The sequence below is a fragment of the Schistocerca cancellata genome, chromosome 3 (assembly GCF_023864275.1).
Source record: "Schistocerca cancellata isolate TAMUIC-IGC-003103 chromosome 3, iqSchCanc2.1, whole genome shotgun sequence".
Lineage (NCBI taxonomy): Eukaryota > Metazoa > Arthropoda > Insecta > Orthoptera > Acrididae > Schistocerca > Schistocerca cancellata.
Window position 1 is genome coordinate 398,140,006 of NC_064628.1, and position 18,055 is coordinate 398,158,060.

Sequence of the window (18,055 nt, forward strand, 5' to 3'; positions counted from 1 at the left end):
ACAGAAAGAGTAAATCCAGTTGATAAATGTCGCTGCTGGTGCAGGAAAGAAAAATAAAGTACATTCAAGTGGACCATCCTGCAATTGTAAGCACCTAAAATTCAAATATGGGAGGCGTTGACTTCCTCAACAGGCTGATCAGTTATTATAGAATAAGTGCCATAACTAAGAAGTGAACTGTAAGAGTGATTATGCAATTCATTGATTTCGCTATTCGTGCTTCATGGCTAGAATACAGACATGATCAAGTTGTTTTGGGTACATTGAAGAAAAACATTCTAGACTGCCTTCAATTCAGAGAGAAGTACAAGGAATATCTATCGCATACACGTGAACCTGAAGTCATATCTAATGACGACCCTAACTTCGAAAATTGAGCACCAAAGCATTCAAAATCTAGAGTTTACCATCCTCCTGAGCCCTTCAAACCAAAAACGTTCTACATCTACCAGAATTTCCTCAACCGATTACCTAAAATCGCTGTTGACTTCCAGGGTGTTCAGCTAATAAGGCAGGCACAACATGTTCCACCAGCAAAGTTCCTCTGCCTACAAGATACACATGACTACTTCAAGCTTTGTCATGAGCTGCGAAGACTAAATGAATTTGTCACCAGAAATAAATTATTATGATAGATCTACTGTATTCGGAATTTTTTCAATCTACTTTTCTTTTGTTCAGTAGATATACCTAGGTACAATTTGGAACAATAAAATTTATTTTTGTATTAATTTAAACAAATAATGCATAAATAAAACTAAAACTACTGTTCTTAATGAAATATGATGTGTGGAACTTCATTACATCTTGAGACCTAACACCCCCTGTGGAGGACATCCCTTTGTAGGACTAGGAGTAATGAATGATTTTTTAAACATTCTTCTTGTTTTTCTAGTATTGCTAATAAGCAAATTATGGAAGAAAATATAAAAAGTTTAAATAAAAATTTTCTCAGGACTGAGGAGGCTACTCTGCATGCAATGGTCTAGTAGAGCGGTTCATCCGAATGTTTAAAGAACAGCGATCAAAGATCTGCCGTCACAACTCATTGGACAACGCACTCTCCTTCGTTCTCGCTTTTTATCCAGCAACCCCAGAGGAGGAGGCCTGTCCAGATGAATGACTCCATGGGTGGCCACAGCAATCACACCTTTCCCTTCTACACCCATGCAAGCCACAAGTCTCCTTCACGAGGTCGTCAGCACCATAATTCCGTCTGCGATGATATCTGGGCAGCCCCTACACCTTCACTAGTGGACAGTCGCTGTCCGATACCCAACCCAAAGTGAACCCCAGTGGACATTGACCAGAGTGCCCTGGAACAGCACACATTGGGGAATTTCTCGACACCATGGAGGTCAACCCTAATGTCGAGGCCAGCTAATGGCTCTCTCCTGTTCTTGCAAGCGAGGGATGTCATATACCAGTAGTAATCCTGACAGACTTGCAACCCTACAGATAGAAAAGCATTGTGTACATGCAAACTTCCAAGGTGTCACTTCCCAGGACTTCAGGTGCTGTTGAGTATCATTACCGCAACTGATAGATGGCAGTGCAACTGCATCCAGAGGTCTTCAGTGGGGATCTATTTCCCTCCACTGAGTTGTGTGCAGAAACTGAACGAGAAGTATAACTCTGCACATTGGCTATTTACAGTGGCGCAGCTCCAATTGTCAGCAGTTCCTGTCAAAGCTCTGGGTCAACTCATGTGCTGGCTTATACTAGCCCTTTGATCAGAGCCTTGTTGGAGCCCCCACTGCAGAACTTCAGACTGCTCCAACATCAATTCCAACAAGTATCTTCAGCCAGCTGCTACCAAGTACACTCTCCTTTGTTCCAGTTGGAAATTAACTTTGTTATTTTTCAGGCTAATGCCTGACAGAAGTCTGAGAGTTTGGTATTCAGTTTTGTAAGAAGAATTGTTTTGTTTAGCTAATATTTTGTTGTGTTGTAATAAACCTTTCTCTTGCTGATTTGGAACGTGTAGTTTCTCAGGCATTTCACTACATGAAATATAGCACACACAACACATAACCTCAACTTTCCCAGCATTTCAACCCGATTGCAATGTCAGGGCTACGTGTGTGTGTCAAGTTCCATAGGACCAAACTGACGAGCAAATTCCAAGGTCATTGAACCTGTCAGTACACGAAATTACAACATAAAAGTAATAACAGATAAAAATAAAATGTTAATGAACCCAAAAGAGTCAAGCCACAAGTTTAAGTAAACAGAATCAACAATACAACAAGAATCAGCTTAATTTTTCAAGGAACTCCTCAATAGAATAGAAGGAGTGACCCATTAGGAAACTTTCAGTTTCAATTTGAAAGCGCAGGGATTACTGCTAAGATTTTTGAATCCTTGTGGTACCTTACTGAAAATAGATGCAGCAGAATGCTGCACACCTCTCTGTGCACGAGTTAAAGAAGTACAATTCAAATACAGATTTGATTTCTGCCAAGTATTAACTGAGTGAAAGCTGATTATTCTTGGGAATAAGCTGATACTGTTAACAAGAAATGACAGTAAAGAATATAGATATTGGGAGGCCAATGTCAAAATACCCACACTAGTGAACAGGATTCGACAAGAGGTTTGTGAACTTACACCACTTATTGCTGGAACCGCCCATTTCTGAGCCAAAAATATCCTTATAGAATGGGAAGAATTACCCCAAAACATAATACCACATGACATAAGCGAATGAAAGTAAGGAACGTAGACTAACTTTCGTGTCAAATGATCACTTACATCAGGTTTGAATAGCAAAACTGGCAGCATTAAGTGTGTATGAACACGCAAAAATGACTTCTGGCGTGACACACACTACAGGCTAAGGTCTGCATTTTTTGATAATGGTGATTGTCTCTTGAAACAGTAACGTCTTAATAAGTGGAGGTAAATGATTCCTGTCGAGTTCCATGTAAAGGGAGCTGCTATCAACATCCAAAATCCTCCAGCACGTCACAAGAGTTATTCAATGGATGGGTCTCTACAAATGACAAATATGTGAACTATATGAAGGAATTATCACCAGCACTGTCTGACTTTCTCAGTCTTTGTAAACTGGAGGTTCTCCACAGAAATGGCTGCGAGAGGAATGTGTATAAAATGTTGACTAGAAAGAAGGACAAGATGATAAGACACATGTTAAGAAGTAACATCCGTAGTATTTGATGCAACCTGTAGACTCTAAAACCTGTGGAGGAAGACAGATATTGCAAAACATCCACCAAATATTTGAGGATGTCGGATGCAAAGTGCTATTCTGCAATGAAGAGGTTGTCACAGGTGAGGAATTCATGGAGAGCTGCAACTGATTGTTTGATACCTAATCACAGACTGTTTCAATGCACAGATTACCAATGTCCTACTGTATACATATGTGCAGAATAATTGCATTTACATTAGTCAAGGTGCCACTCTAGCACATTTATGAATCTTAACAATAGATAAAAGTAAAATAAAACAATATCGCTCCTTAACTTGTGACACCTTATAACGTTTTTAACAATTTGCATTACTGATATCAAACAGGCAGAAAAAATTATCCACATCATCCTAGTGATACCTTGTAAACCACAAATGAAAGAGTTGAGGTGAAAAATGTAGGAAAAGACAGATTGCTACTTACCATAAAAATGACATTTACGTTGCAGACAGGCACATTTAAAAGACAAGCTTTCGGCCACAGCCTTCATCAAAAAGAGAGAAACACACACCATTTACTAAAACAAGCACACCTCAAGCACACATAATGATCAACCCCGGCAGCTTGAGCCAGAATACAAATATCACGTGGGATGGAAGCAGCAATCTGGAGGTGGTGGGGAAGGGGAAGGGATAGCAATATGTGGGTGGGTGTTTGGGGATGGCGCAGGGGGGGGTTCGGGGAGTACTGTCTGGCAGAGTGTGCAGGAACGAGAACACCAACAGACACAGCAACTGTGGTGTCACCACCAGACACCACATTTGCTAGGTGGTAGCTTTAAATCGGCCGCGGTCCATTAGTACATGTCGGACCCGCGTGTCGCCACTGTCAGTATTTGCAGACCGAGCGCCACCACATGGCAGGTCTAGAAAGACGGACTAGCACTCGCCCCAGTTGTACGATGACTTTGCTAGCGACTACACTGACGAAGCCTTTCTCTCATTTGCCGAGAGACAGTTAGAATAGCCTTCAGCTAAGTCCATGACTACGACCTAGCAAGGAGCCATTAACCCTATCTGGAGAGAGTCTAATTTGTATCGTCAATAGCGATGTACCACAAGGATGTATTAAAGTTGAGTATTAACTTAGATGCATACTTTTCTCTATAGCATACACAAAGTATCCTGTTCCAGAACTCACACCAGCCGGCGTGTGTGTACGTGTGCGTTTCGGCTACTTCCGAGTGGCGTGGCTGTCTTGCTACGCCACAACAGTTTGGCGACGAGGAAAACGTGTTCTTTATACTTGCTTAAATTATTTGTGTAATGGCTTCGCCACAATCTCCAGATGTACTGTCCGAATTTTATCGCTTACAGAATCAGCAGACGCAGGCGTTATTGGATGCCCTTGGACAGCTCGTCCAGGGTCAACGTGCACTGCACACCGATGCGGCCACCGCCGCTTCCTCGCTACCGCAGCCACGACACGCAGTTGCACCCCCGTTCCGTCAATTTGATGCAACCCAGGAGAGCTGGCCGGAGTGGTCACGCCAATTTGGATTCCATCTCGCCGCCTACAGAATTCAAGGTAATGAGCGGCAGCCGTTTTTGCTTTCGTGTGTAGGTGTGTCCACCTACCGTGTGATAGTGAAATTGTTTCCCCGACGCGACGTAGCAACTCTGTCATACGAAGAAATTTTGTCGGCTTTAGATGCCTATTTCAAAGAAACAGTTAATGTAGTTGCAAAAAGGTATACGTTCTTTCGTACAAAACGTACGGCCGGTCAAACTAGTCGGGAGTGGGTTGCAACTTTGCAAGGCCTTACTAGGGATTGTGCGTTTGAATGTGACTGTGGCCTTCCTTATTCAGATACTATGGTGCGTGATGCAATAGCACAGAACGTTTCTGATGTTCGCATACGGGAACAGATTTTGAAACTCGTCAATCCCTCCCTTCAACAAGTGATAGACATACTGGATAGGCAAGACACACTTGACTTTGCTCAGGAATCCTTTGAAACTTCACCAGCTGTATGTCGCATTAACCGGCCTGCCGGGCGCGCTCCAAGGAACTGTAAACAGCCTTCGCGCACATCCGCACAACCACGTGCCCCGCGAAAGCGAGCAAATGCAGTGCTGAAATCATGCCCGCGGTGTGCAACTAGACATTCGCGTGAGAATTGCCCGTCACGCCAAGCTATTTGCTTTTTCTGTAATAAGAAAGGACATGTTCAAAGTGTTTGCCAGAAAAAGCTTAGATTGGACACTACCAACCATTCCCGGCCCTTTGCTTCGCGCCGGAATCGAACCAAGGACACTCAGGCTCGGGAACCTTCACCCATGGACATTCATGTAGTTAATGCCACTCCGCCCAGTGTTTCTCTCTCGAACAGGACTGTGTTCGTCCCACACAACGTGTGCGTCGCCGTCGACGGCAATCCCGTCACGTCGCAAGTGATTCTGTACCAGTGTTTGTTCAAGTTGCACAAAACAGTCGCTCTTGTCGTCAGCAGGACAATAAACTTTTTGTAGATTTGGACTTTGCCGGACAAGTGATACCATTCCAGCTCGATACCGGAGCTGCAGTTTCATTGCTCAATCACGCTACGTACAAACAACTGGGCGCCCCGCTGTTGCGTGCCGCAAATGTTCAGCTCACTAGTTATTCAGGACAGCATATCCCTGTGTTAGGACAGTGCAGCCTTCTTGCAACATACAAGGGACAAACAACACTTGTGTCATTTTACGTTCTTCGTTCTTCTGCTGCAGTGAACTTGTTTGGTTTAGATTTATTTCAATTGTTTAACTTGTCAATAGTAAATCAGGTCCTATCAGTGAACAAGACTGTGCCTTCAGCCAGTGTTTCTCGTCTGTGTGAGGAATTTGCCGACATTTTTGCACCGGGCCTTGGTTGCGCTAAGAACTATGAAGCACATTTGGAACTAAAAGTCAACGCGCAACCGAAATTTTTCAGAGCGCGCAATGTTCCCCACGCATTGCGTGATGAGGTCGCACGAACGTTAAACGATTTAGAATCCCAAGGTGTAATTGACCGTGTGCAGGCTTCTCTCTGGGCCTCACCCTTAGTAATTTTGCAAAAACCTTCCGGAAAATTGAGACTTTGCGTGGACTTCAAGGCAACAGTAAATCCACAACTAGTGACTGCTACTTTTCCTTTGCCCCGCCCGGAAGATCTTTTTGACAAACTGTGCCCGGGAAAATATTTTTCAAAGTTGGACCTAGCAGATGCGTACTTGCAAATGCCGGTGGACGAAGAATCCCAGCGCGTATTGGTGGTTAACACGCATCTTGGATGATACAGATTCAAAAGACTGCCATTCGGGTGTGCATCCGCCCCTGCATTGTTTCAGCAATATTTACAAACTATTTGTGCGTCGGTCCCTACTGCAGCAAACTATCTGGACGATATAGTGATCTCCGGAAAGACAGAAGCAGAACATTTACAAAATCTCCGAACATTATTTCAGGTCATGCAACAAAATGGTCTTCGCTTGAGGAAGGACAAATGTGTGTTTTTTGCTCGTGACTTGCCATATCTGGGACACGTAATCAATGCTCACGGCATACATCCGAGTCCGGAGCACCTCCGTGCCATACAGGAGTTGCCTTCGCCGCAGAATCTGAAGCAGCTACAGAGTGTGTTGGGAAAAATTAACTATTATCATAGACATATTCCGAATGCCTCTTCTATTTCAGCTCCACTTCATCGCTTACGTCGACAAGGTGTTCCGTTCGTCTGGTCGACGGAATGCGAACGCGCCTTTCGCCACTTGAAATCGGCGTTGCTTTCAAATACTTGCCTTACACCATTCGATCCCCAGAAACCCCTTTTGTTGATGGTAGATGCATCGGATTTCGGGATCGGTGCTGTGCTTGCGCACAAAGATGGTTCGCATGATCGCCCTATAGCCTTTGCGTCCAAATTGCTCTCGTCAGCGCAAAGAAATTATTCCCAGATGGAGAAAGAAGCTTTGGCTCTCGTGTTTGGTGTTACTAAGTTTCATGATTTCTTGTATGGTCATCACTTTACCATCATCACAGACCACAAACCTTTGACATCGCTTTTTCATCCGAACAAGCCTGTACCTCCACGTACAGCGCAGAAATTCCTTCGATGGTCTATTTTCCTCTCGCAGTACTGCTACGATATCTTGTATCGGTCCACTGCTAAGCATGGAAACGCCGATGCGTTGTCCCGTTTGCCTGTTGCTGAGGATAAAGCATTCGATTCTTCTGAACTTGCTTGCATGTTCATTGATGCGGAAACTGATGACGTGATCGAATCGTTTCCGATTGATTTTCGTCGTGTAGCTACAGCCACAGCTGCCGACCCTGTCCTTGCTACCGTTTTGCGTTTTGTTGCTACGCAATGTCAATGTCAAAGTCGCGGATCGAGGATCCGTTGGTTCGCCGATTTTTTGCTCACAAGGAGAGACTTTTTGTACGACGTGGTGTTTTGTTGTTGCGTTCTGATAATGATCAGTCTAGGGTCGTGGTCCCACGTTCGTTACAGTCCTCTGTCGTAAAGCTTTTCCACCAAGGACATTGGGGTATAGTGCGTACGAAACAACTTGCTCGTCAGCACTGTACTTGGTTCGGAATCGATGCTGCGATTACGAATATGTGCTCTTCTTGCATGGCGTGTGCCGAACAACAATCCGCACCGCCGCGGAAATTCTTTGCATGGCCGAAAGCCGCTTCCCCTTGGCAACGCTTACATATCGATTTTGCTGGTCCATTCTGGAATGCTCGATGGTTGGTTGTTGTTGATTCCTTCAGTAATTTTCCATTTGTTGTCCGGATGTCTTCCACGACGTCATCTGCCACCATCCAAGCGTTGTCTGCTATCTTTGGCATTGAAGGTCTTCCACAGACTATTGTTTCCGACAATGGCCCGCAATTCATGTCCGCAGACTTTCAGTCATTCTGCAAGGCTAATGGTATTCAACATCTGACATCCGCGCCGTTTTCACCTCAGTCAAACGGTGCCGCTGAACGATTGGTCCGGACTTTCAAGTCACAGATGTTGAAATTGAAAGCGTCGCATTCTCGGGAGGACGCGTTGTTGCTATTTTTGTCTTCGTATCGCTCTCAGCCCCGAGATGGTCGCTCGCCGGCTGAGTTGCTTCACGGTCGTCCTCATCGAACCTTGATGTCTTTGCTGCATCCGCCGCATCAGGTTCCTGTGCAACGACAGACTCCTGCTTTTGCTCCAGGCGATGTTGTATTCTATCGCAACTATCGCGGTTCACGGCGTTGGCTCGCAGGGCGCATTCTTCGCTGCCTCGGCCGCGCGATGTATTTGGTTTTGGGGGCCTCTGGTGAGGTGCGTCGGCATCTCAATCAGCTGCGCCTCTGTCGTCGCCTGGGTTCTGCCGCTCCCCGTCTGCTTTCAGCGACGGTGCCGTCCGGTCAGCGCCCTGGGGACCCATCTACTGGCTCACCTCATCCCCAGGTGTTACCGACGATGCCATCCATTTTGCCTCATGGCGTCGCGCCGCCGCCACAGCCGCCGCCGGCGCCGCCCGCGGTGCACGCTTTGCTGCAGCCGCCGAGCGCTTCCCTGGGTCACGCGCCGCCGAACGCTTCCCGTGGCCAGCTGTCCTCCGCCATGGAACTCTTGCCCGCTCCGGACCACATGGCGTCATCGCGCGTTGGATACCCCGACGCAATGGAGGTCGACCCTTCGGCCCCTCCTGTCTCTTTACGGGCGCATACACTGCATGTTGACGTGCACCCTGGAGTAGGTTTCCAGGCGTTTCCTAGCTCCCCTCGGACCGAATGGCCGGGTGCGGGTGGCACAGCCTCGCCTGTTGTCGGCTCCCCACCTCATCGCATACGTCAACATGGGGTCCTCCCCACGGCGGGCGGAAGCCTTATAACACGACCGTTCGCCGATTTGCGGGGGAGGAATGTGGTGTCACCACCAGACACCACACTTGCTGGGTGGTAGCTTTAAATCGGCCGCGGTCCATTAGTACATGTCGGACCCGCGTGTCGCCACTGTCAGTATTTGCAGACCGAGCGCCACCACATGGCAGGTCTAGAAAGACGGACTAGCACTCGCCCCAGTTGTACGACGACTTTGCTAGCGACTACACTGACGAAGCCTTTCTCTCATTTGCCGAGAGACAGTTAGAATAGCCTTCCGCTAAGTCCATGACTACGACCTAGCAAGGCGCCATTAACCCTATCTGGAGAGAGCCTAATTTGTATCGTCAATAGCGATGTACCACAAGGATGTATTAAAGTTGAGTATTAACTTAGATGCATACTTTTCTCTATAGCATACACAAAGTATCCTGTTCTAGAACTCACGCCAGCCGGCGTGTGTGTACGCGTGCCTTTTGGCTACTTCCGAGTGGCGTGGCTGTCTTGCTACGCCACAACAGCAACAGGAGGTTGTGGGGCAGGGAGGTGAGGAAAATGGAGCAAAAAGGAGAGAAGCAGGGAAAGATGGGCAGTTGCATTGGCAGAGAGCGGGAGATGAGATTCGGAAGGATGTGATAGTACAGAGGGGGAATGGAAACTGTTGGGTGGAGGGGTGGGGGGGACAACACATTACCTTAGGGTGAGGCCAGGATAATTACATGAGCAGAGACTTTGCTGTAAGCATAACTCCCATCTGGGCAGTTCAGAAAAGCTGCTGGTGGAGGGGAGGATCAAGATGGCTTGGGTAGTGAAGCAGCCATTGAAATCAAGCATGTTATGTTCAGCTGCATGTTGTGCCACAGGGTGGTCTCTCTGCTCTTGCCCACATTTTGGCAGTGGCTGTTCACCCTGGTGGACTACTTGTTGGTGGTCATACAAAAATAAAAGCTGTGCAATGATTGCAGCAGACCTAGTAAATGACATGGATGCCTTCACAGCTGGCCCAACCACTTACGAGATAGATTTATCGTATGACAGGGTGGGAATAGGAAGTTTTGGGTGGGTGGATTGGGCAGGTCTTGCACCTCTGTTTTCCTCAGGGATATGATCCCAGCGGCAAGCGATTGGGACTGGGAGTGACATAGGGATGAACTAGGATGTTATGAAGGTTAGGTGGGTGACGGAACACAACTTTAGGAGGGTTGGAAGTATACTGGGTAGGATGTCCCTTGGTTCAGGGCATCATCATAGGTAATCAAAGCCCAGGCGAAGGATGTGGCTCAGTTGTTCCACTCCAGGGTGGCATTGGATGATGAAGGGGGCACTCATTTGTGGCTGTTCTTGCATGGTGATGTGGATTATTAGTGTGTGAGGGGAAATGAGATGGGAGATCTGTTTGTGAACTATGTCTGCGGAATAGTGCCTGTATGCAAAGGCCTTGGTGAGACCCTCAGCATACTGAGAAAGGAAGTTCTTGTCACTGCAAATATGCTGTCCGCAGCTGGCCAGGCTGTATGGGAGGGATTTTTTTGCTGTGAACGGGATGACTGCTGTCTAAGTGCAGGTACTGTTATTGATTGGTTGGTTTATTGTGAACAGAAGTGTGGAGAGAGCTGTCAGAAAGGAGGTCAACGTCTAGGAAGGTGGCACGCTGGAGGAAGATCAGGTGAAGCAGAAGGGAGAGAATGTGTTGAGGTTATGAAGGAAGGAAGATAGGGTGTCTTGGCCCTGAGTCCAGATGATGAAGGTATCATCATCAAACCTAAACCTGTTCAAGGGTTTGGCATTTTGTGAGGCTACGAAGCTCTTCTCTAGATGGGCACGAACAGGTTGGCATAGGATGGTGCCATGTAGGTGCCCAGATTTGTTTATTGTTGATATGTCGTCTTTATGGTAAGTAGCGATCTATCTTTTCCTATAGTGTATATTCCTACTTCAAGTTCCCTTGTTTGAGATTCTGAGGTGAATTCTACGTGAAATGATAGTTTATAGGCAAAACAAGCCAGTTTGTAACAAATATCACAAAAGTTCGATCTAGGTCCTTAACAAAAGGTATGTAGAGAATTTTTCTTCTCTCCTGAAAAGTTGGGTTTTTGTACTTAAGAGGTATCACATGTTAAGGAGCAATATGTTAATGTAAACTCCTACCATACCTTTTTCTGAAATTCAGCATCCAATTTCCTTCGTTCTCTCTCAAGTTCCGCTTCAACTTCAGCAATAACAATGGCCTTGTCAACAGCACCACCAGTTTTTTCAAGAGCAATCTGCAGCCGCTGATCATATAGTGTCTGGATTGGATAAATGTATGTTCAGTTACAGTGGAGATGTAGGGGAAATGGAAAGCAGTAAAGTATTACACAAAACCATTTTCTTTACCTCTAACTTCTGCAGTTCCTTTTGGTAATAGAGTACAGTGCGAAATGCGTGAAGAATAAATAGATCTAAATCACCTTCTGCAATCTTGAGTTTTCTATCTGTGATCTTAAAAGAAGGAATAAGTACTTCCAGTTCTTCCTGCAAGTGTGACGACATCTGTTAATAAAAATATAACAATTCTAGACACTTCATTTCAAAAGAACATTTACAATCTTCTTACTTACAGCAAAATGTCTTCGTGCTTCTTCCACCTTCCTCCAATATTTGTCTGTAACATCTGCTCTCTGGCGTTCCACTTCCAGTCCCTTTGCAGCAACAGCGAGTTCTTCTTGCAAACGCATAATATTCTGTTTAATAGTTTCCTTTTGTGCTTCTGATATATCAGCTTTACTATCCTCGACAAACAATCTCAGCTTCTCAATACTCTCACTGAAATTAATTTTACGTTTTTTTTAATTATAATTTAATCTTGAAAATGCAGATAGAAGTGGCTCATAATCTCAGATATTTGTGCAACTGTCAAACCGCCATTATATTGCATCATTTCATTTCATTTATTTATTCATTCAGAAATCTTGTTGTGTTATTACACATAGATGTAGGGTAAGTTACATTTAACATGCTTTGATACATAAATATACTTATTTTGTAGGTATTCAGTTACATGCATAAGTATATACATTCTTAACATATATATTTATATAAATTATATGCTGTACATAGCGAATCATAACTTTTTTGGTATGTTACATACAGTCATCAGATAATGATTACGCAAGATTTAGGAACAAATTGTTTTGAGACAAAGAAGAGAATGTCTATAAATTAGTATATTCTTTAAAACACCATTTTGCATATACTGTGAATTTCATCAGAAGCTAGAGCCACTTCATATGCCTGATTTGTAGTAATCCGTTGACTGAATACGTGGCATCGGTCAAAATTAACTCTCAGGGGCACTCAAGAAAACATTTAATACCCTTAGTGGAACGGATGGAGTAAAGGTAACTACTTGCTGTATAGATGAGGCACTGAGTGGCTGGCAGCCACATGAACAAGACTGAAACTAAATATTTCAAAGTTTAAGTTTTCTAGACTATTAAGCTCCTTCTTAATGCTGGTACTCTATTATTATTATTATTATTATTATTATTATTATTTTCAAATTTTCTTCTTAGTTTGACTTTCTCTGTTTTTCCAGAATGCACAGCAACTTTAACAATTATTTATGGTGGTGTTAGTTGGGGATTAAGGGACTAAATAGCATGTCCACCAGTCCCTTGCTTATAGGGTAGTGTATCTGGAATTAATATCAGGCAGAAATCTGACTGAATTGTGGTAGCATGTACAAGTGGTAAAACTCAGGCACTGAGAGCATTACTGATGCTAGAGATGATAAACAATTGCAGGATATATGAACGTATAGAGACACAAACAGAATAATTAATTCCTTCTAGCCAGATGGTGAGGAGATCCATAACAGCAAAAGTGAAATGGCTAAAACAATAATTAACACCAGTGGGTTGGACAGTAGTAAAACAGATAGAAATTATCAGATCAGTATGTGGGTAGAAGCAGTCGAGACTCCCACAGGAGTATGTCTGTCCTACAATTATCCACCTACAATACGCTATAGCTTACTTTTAAAGATTGAAATAGAACCAATGAAAACAGAATGAAAAAGGAAGATTATAGCCAGCATGCAGCAGAAGGCACTATGAACCTGACCATCCCACACCTGCCCTGAAAGCAGTTTAAAATGTTTGAGAATAAAAGCCACTTTCTCAGTGGAAATGAAAAACCAGTACAGCTGTCCGTGTGCTGATGGTTAATATAAGAAGCAAAGAACTCAGAAGACGATACTTGATTCGGAGAGCCTGAAGGAAAGAGCATTCCTCAAGGATGTGAGCTACTGTTTGTAAAGCTCCGCAACCACAACACATAGGTAGCTCATTATGTAGGTAATATTATGGGTTATCTGGCACAAATAATGTGTAGGTGATGTAAGATGATGGACTGCTTCTGTGAGGAATGTGAGTAGGAACACAGTGCAACTGTATCTCCTCGATAGTGTGAATTCATTAGAAGAGGCAGTATCAGATGTTGATACCTATCTCAAAGTGAGTAGAAGCCTTTTATGCACCCACTAAACTGCACTCTGGAATTGTCAAAGATGTTGAGTAAGTAACTGCTGCTTTAATCCATTCTCTGGTATACTGACATGATTGGGACTCAGAGAAAGACAGCTGAGCAGGATGTACAAATAAGATCAGAAAGAATATTGCGAGTACCAGATACCACTAGGTGAAATGAGCAACAGGAATCAATCGCCTGGAGACTGCTCATCGAGTTGCTAGACATTAAAAAAGGTCAAAGAAGGTCTGTTTAGTAAAACATAAGGCTCTATTAATGGCTATCAGATCCCCAAGTAAAAAAATCGCACATTCCTGTTCATGATTTTGAAGCCATCAGTGTAAATGAAACAAGTACTTCAATATTCCTGAAGAACTAAGAGAAAGAGATGTGGAAAGGTGATCACAGGATGACTTTAACTTTAGGTCCTTAAAATAAATCGGTGCTAATTTGTGTTCTGGGTACTAAACAAGGAGGGGTGCACAGGAACAAACAAGAAGCCTAAACCCTTAATGTAGGTGACAGTTCCAGCGGAGCATCTCAAGACACATTCAAAAGGGGAAACCCATTTTAGGTTTAATGTCACAGCATCGACATCCTATTATGAAACAAAGAATTTGATGAGTTGGATGGATAGGTAATTTTTGTATGGTAATTATGTAAATGAGCAATAGTCACCCTTGTCAGAACTGAAAAGGTAACATCCTGATCCGGCAACACAACAAATATGTACTGTGTGCAACAATTTCAAAGCTGAGGGGCCACTGAGCCATAAGCCCGGCATTCATACTCCAGTTTGGGTGAGCCCAGTGTCTGGTAATTCCTGAGCTGAGTTAAGCTTTCGCATGCAGCTAGTCTCAACTTGAAGGATAGGGGTACAACTATGTCATATTTTACCAAAGAGGAGTCTCAAAAATTGGGACTGTGCAACAATGCCAAATCATTGTGCGCCCACAGAGTTCTGGGTTGGGGTAAATCATGGTATGGTTTAGAAATAGATTCAGCAGGGGAAACTGGAAACCATGGGAAATGGTCCCAGTGGAGGCCCATCGGATGGCTCTTAGGAGCCAACATTCAACAAACACTACAGATTCGGAGCTTCACTAAATGCAGAAGTCACTTGGAGGGAGCCGCGCGTGCGCGCGCATGTGTGTGTGTGTGTGTGTGTGTGTGTGTGTGTGTGTGTGTGTGTGTGTGTGTACACACATGCATCTATAATTGACAAAGGCCTTATGGCCAAAAGCTTTATTTGTGACAGAGTTTTTGTTGTGCCTATCTGTGATTCAGCATCTCCGCTATATGATGAGCAGCGACTTTCCTTTTCATAATATTGTCAAAAAATAAAAGAAGGTCTCCAGAGAGACTGTCCAGTCTCTAGTAGGTCTGCAGCCATTAACTAGAAACATAACTATGTTTGCAATTAAAATGTTTTCATGTTATTGTATTACATTCATAATTTTACACAGCTGTCTGGATCTCACTCCAAGTAATGAAATTCACATGGTCACTGTCATCACCAGATGTTGTGGTGCCAACAACCAAGCAAAAAAATTTTAAAGCAATAAATTAGGTCTGAGAAAAATTTGTTATGAACTGTGTGAGATAATAAAAATTACAGCTGTAGAGGGAATAGTGCTCATCATGAGATACGCACTTTCTATAGAGAGAAGTGTCAGGTTTGGTAGATGAGCTATTTCTGAAGATTAAAGATATGTAGTGAGAATTGAAAACAAAGCAAATTCTTACATCTAACTTGTAGGACTGCCATTTTAACTTACAGGACTGTCATTTTTGTTGACATCACAGCAATGAATGCAGAAAACTTTAGCCAGACAGAGAATTGCATAATCAGGCATAGCTGTATAGCTATGACAAGGTGCACTGTGTGCCATTACTTCACTTGGTAACTACATAGTTTAATGTCAACATTCAACAAAAATTGCCAGTGACTAATGACAAACTCTTACATGAAAGAATATGGAAAAATAAGATGCTGAGGTTGTGTGCTGATATAATGGTGTGTGTGAATCAGAACATGGATATCCCACTGGCCACTACATATATTTGTAGCAAGTACCTCTTCAGCCTTCTCAGTCAAACCTATGCTACCTGATCATGAAATGCAAACATAGCTCAACCCAATTTCCCACTCAAAAGACTCATCAAATGACTGAGATATGGATTTTCTTAAATATTGTACATTTCACAAATTAAGCTATGACAATTTCTTGGTACTCACGTGGCTGTTTTGGCTCTTTCTTGTGATAATACCAATGCTGCTTCTCTCTTTTCTGCTTTCGACTTAAGTTGCGACCACACATTTGAGTCTATCCTCTCTATTGACTCTTCTACAATGTGTCCAATATCCTTGCCATGTTCTAAAAATAAGAAACAAAACATTTCCATTATTGGTGGTTATGCTCATTTCTTAAAAATAATTATTTCAAAAGTAATAATAATATAAGCCGCTATGGGTACAGATTTTCTTAGGAGGCTGTACAAACTACTATACAGTATTCAGGTGTGGTAAAGTAAGTGTGACTTTCCACCTGTTGCTGGCCGTGGGGTTTCTTGCACTCTGTGTGAGTGTGCATCAACTTAAAGCCCTACTGGATGAAGATGTGTGATGCCATATGCTATCACTGAACTTACTACAGAAAAACCCATAACTTTTTACACAGTACATTAGAACATGTTTAAAATGTATGACATACAAATTTTCTATCCATTCAAATGTACATTTTTCAAGTTATTCAGTATTAGGGAAGGCAGACACACTGGTAGAATTAAAACAAGTCAGTATCACACACACCAAAATGTAACTGGGATTCACAGGGAACTTAAAATGAGAATCTTTGGGAGATCAGCAACAATATTCTATTGGAAATGCTGCAAAAACAATCCAAACACCTTAAATAATATCACAGAAAAAAGTAGTGAGAACTATTTTTGGTGCCAGACTAAGAGTATCATATCATAAGCTGTTTGTCCACTCTTCATTGTTTTACGAATCCTGTATACAATGAATTTGATGTTTTATTGTTTCACTGTTAGCATATGTTGTGCAGCTGCAACTTAATAATCATTGTCTGGTGCAGATCCCAGCAACCAGAGGGTAGGGCAGCATCACTGCAGCTTAAATGTGCCAGCAAAGAAATGTGCAAGCTGCTCGGCTGTGGAATAAACGTTTTCTATACCTGCATGCAACTGAAACTGACAAGGCATGATTTATGTTCTGTGGGAAGAGAATCCATAAAATTAACAACAAAGGATGAAGAATACATAACACAGGGCTGTCTTTTATGTTAAACTAGTTATGAAGGAAGCATATTGCTGGGATAGAGTAGGTAGTGGTAAAGAGAAAGTGTAGGAAAAGGTTTGCCACAGGGGTAGTCGCATGGATAAGATGCATATAGCAAATAAAAGGCTGGAGTGGTAGCACAATGATCACAATATCATGAAATTTGAGACTTTTGCCTTTACAGCTGCTTCCTGCATATTTCTTTTTTGAGATATATGTTCCCAACAGATGGCACGAATTACTACTTACACAAATGTTCCAGCTTACCTTTACAAGCACAAGCAGCTTCTCTATATGCACTAATCGCTAATTTCACAGAATCCATCACATTCTGCTCCAACTCAGAAACATTCTGAGGTTGGGCTGGTGGTAACTTGTCACTAGCAGTTGCAGCAGTTGGTTTTGCTTGTTCGGGAGCTGTATAAACAGAAAACAATAATTAGTATATCGAAGTCTGCTTTAGGGATAATATATGAACATACCAAGGTTCAAATATTAATAAAAATACCAAGTAATTCATTCTAGAAGCATAGCACACACTATGACAGATCTGCAGAAGAACATGCAAAAGCGCTACAGCAGAATTACTTCAATGTTCCACGTTAGTAGTGCAACAATAGCTGAGCAAATTTAGCAAAAGACATCTTACCTGTTTCAGGTGGAGGAGGGGGACAGTCAGGAAGAAGTCTAACTTCAGCCTTTGCACTCTGAGGCTCAGTAGGAGCATTTGTAAAGGATGGCAGCACCTTTGCAGGGGCTAAATGGAATAGGTAAAAGAAAAGGGTGAGGTTGAATCACCAATAATGAATTTTATTACAGAATCATTATTTTAAAACAGGCTAGCCCCACACACAAGCAAAAAGTGTTAAAATTCTAATGGGGTCCACATCACCATCACTCCGTGAGTCACCTTACGATACATGGTGGAAAGTCCTCCTAGTACCCCTACCATTTTCCCACTTTCCAGTTCCACTTGCAAATGGCCTGCAGGAAGAACAACTGTTGATAAGCCTCAGCAAAAGCTCAATTTTTCAGATTTTATGCTCAAGGTCATTTTGTGAGATGTTCATGGGAGAAAGGGATATGTCACTTAACCCTTTTTTGTAACATACGATCTCAGAATTTTGACAGTAAATCTCTCTGTGATGCACAATGCCCCTCTCACAGCATCTACCAATACAGTTGCATAAGCATACTCAT

General features: G+C 43.1%; 2 protein-coding genes across 3 annotated transcripts in view; both read right to left on the minus strand.

Annotated features, from left to right (window-relative positions):
• The window catches only part of LOC126175133 (uncharacterized), a 338,937-nt gene that overhangs the window by 145,410 nt on the left and 175,472 nt on the right, over nucleotides 1-18,055 (minus strand). The window lies entirely within an intron of this gene.
• The window catches only part of LOC126175132 (MICOS complex subunit Mic60), a 65,726-nt gene that overhangs the window by 24,341 nt on the left and 23,330 nt on the right, over nucleotides 1-18,055 (minus strand). Inside the window, exons 5-10 of one of the 2 annotated variants that reach the window (XM_049921685.1) lie at nucleotides 17,505-17,612; nucleotides 17,123-17,272; nucleotides 15,794-15,932; nucleotides 11,646-11,850; nucleotides 11,422-11,559; nucleotides 11,199-11,333 (exon numbers count right to left, since the gene is read on the minus strand). In XM_049921685.1, the coding sequence (XP_049777642.1) occupies nucleotides 11,199-11,333; nucleotides 11,422-11,559; nucleotides 11,646-11,850; nucleotides 15,794-15,932; nucleotides 17,123-17,272; nucleotides 17,505-17,612 (875 nt within the window). The remainder of the gene's footprint in view (nucleotides 1-11,198; nucleotides 11,334-11,421; nucleotides 11,560-11,645; nucleotides 11,851-15,793; nucleotides 15,933-17,122; nucleotides 17,273-17,504; nucleotides 17,613-18,055) is intronic. The other variant, XM_049921686.1, reaches the window with a different exon arrangement.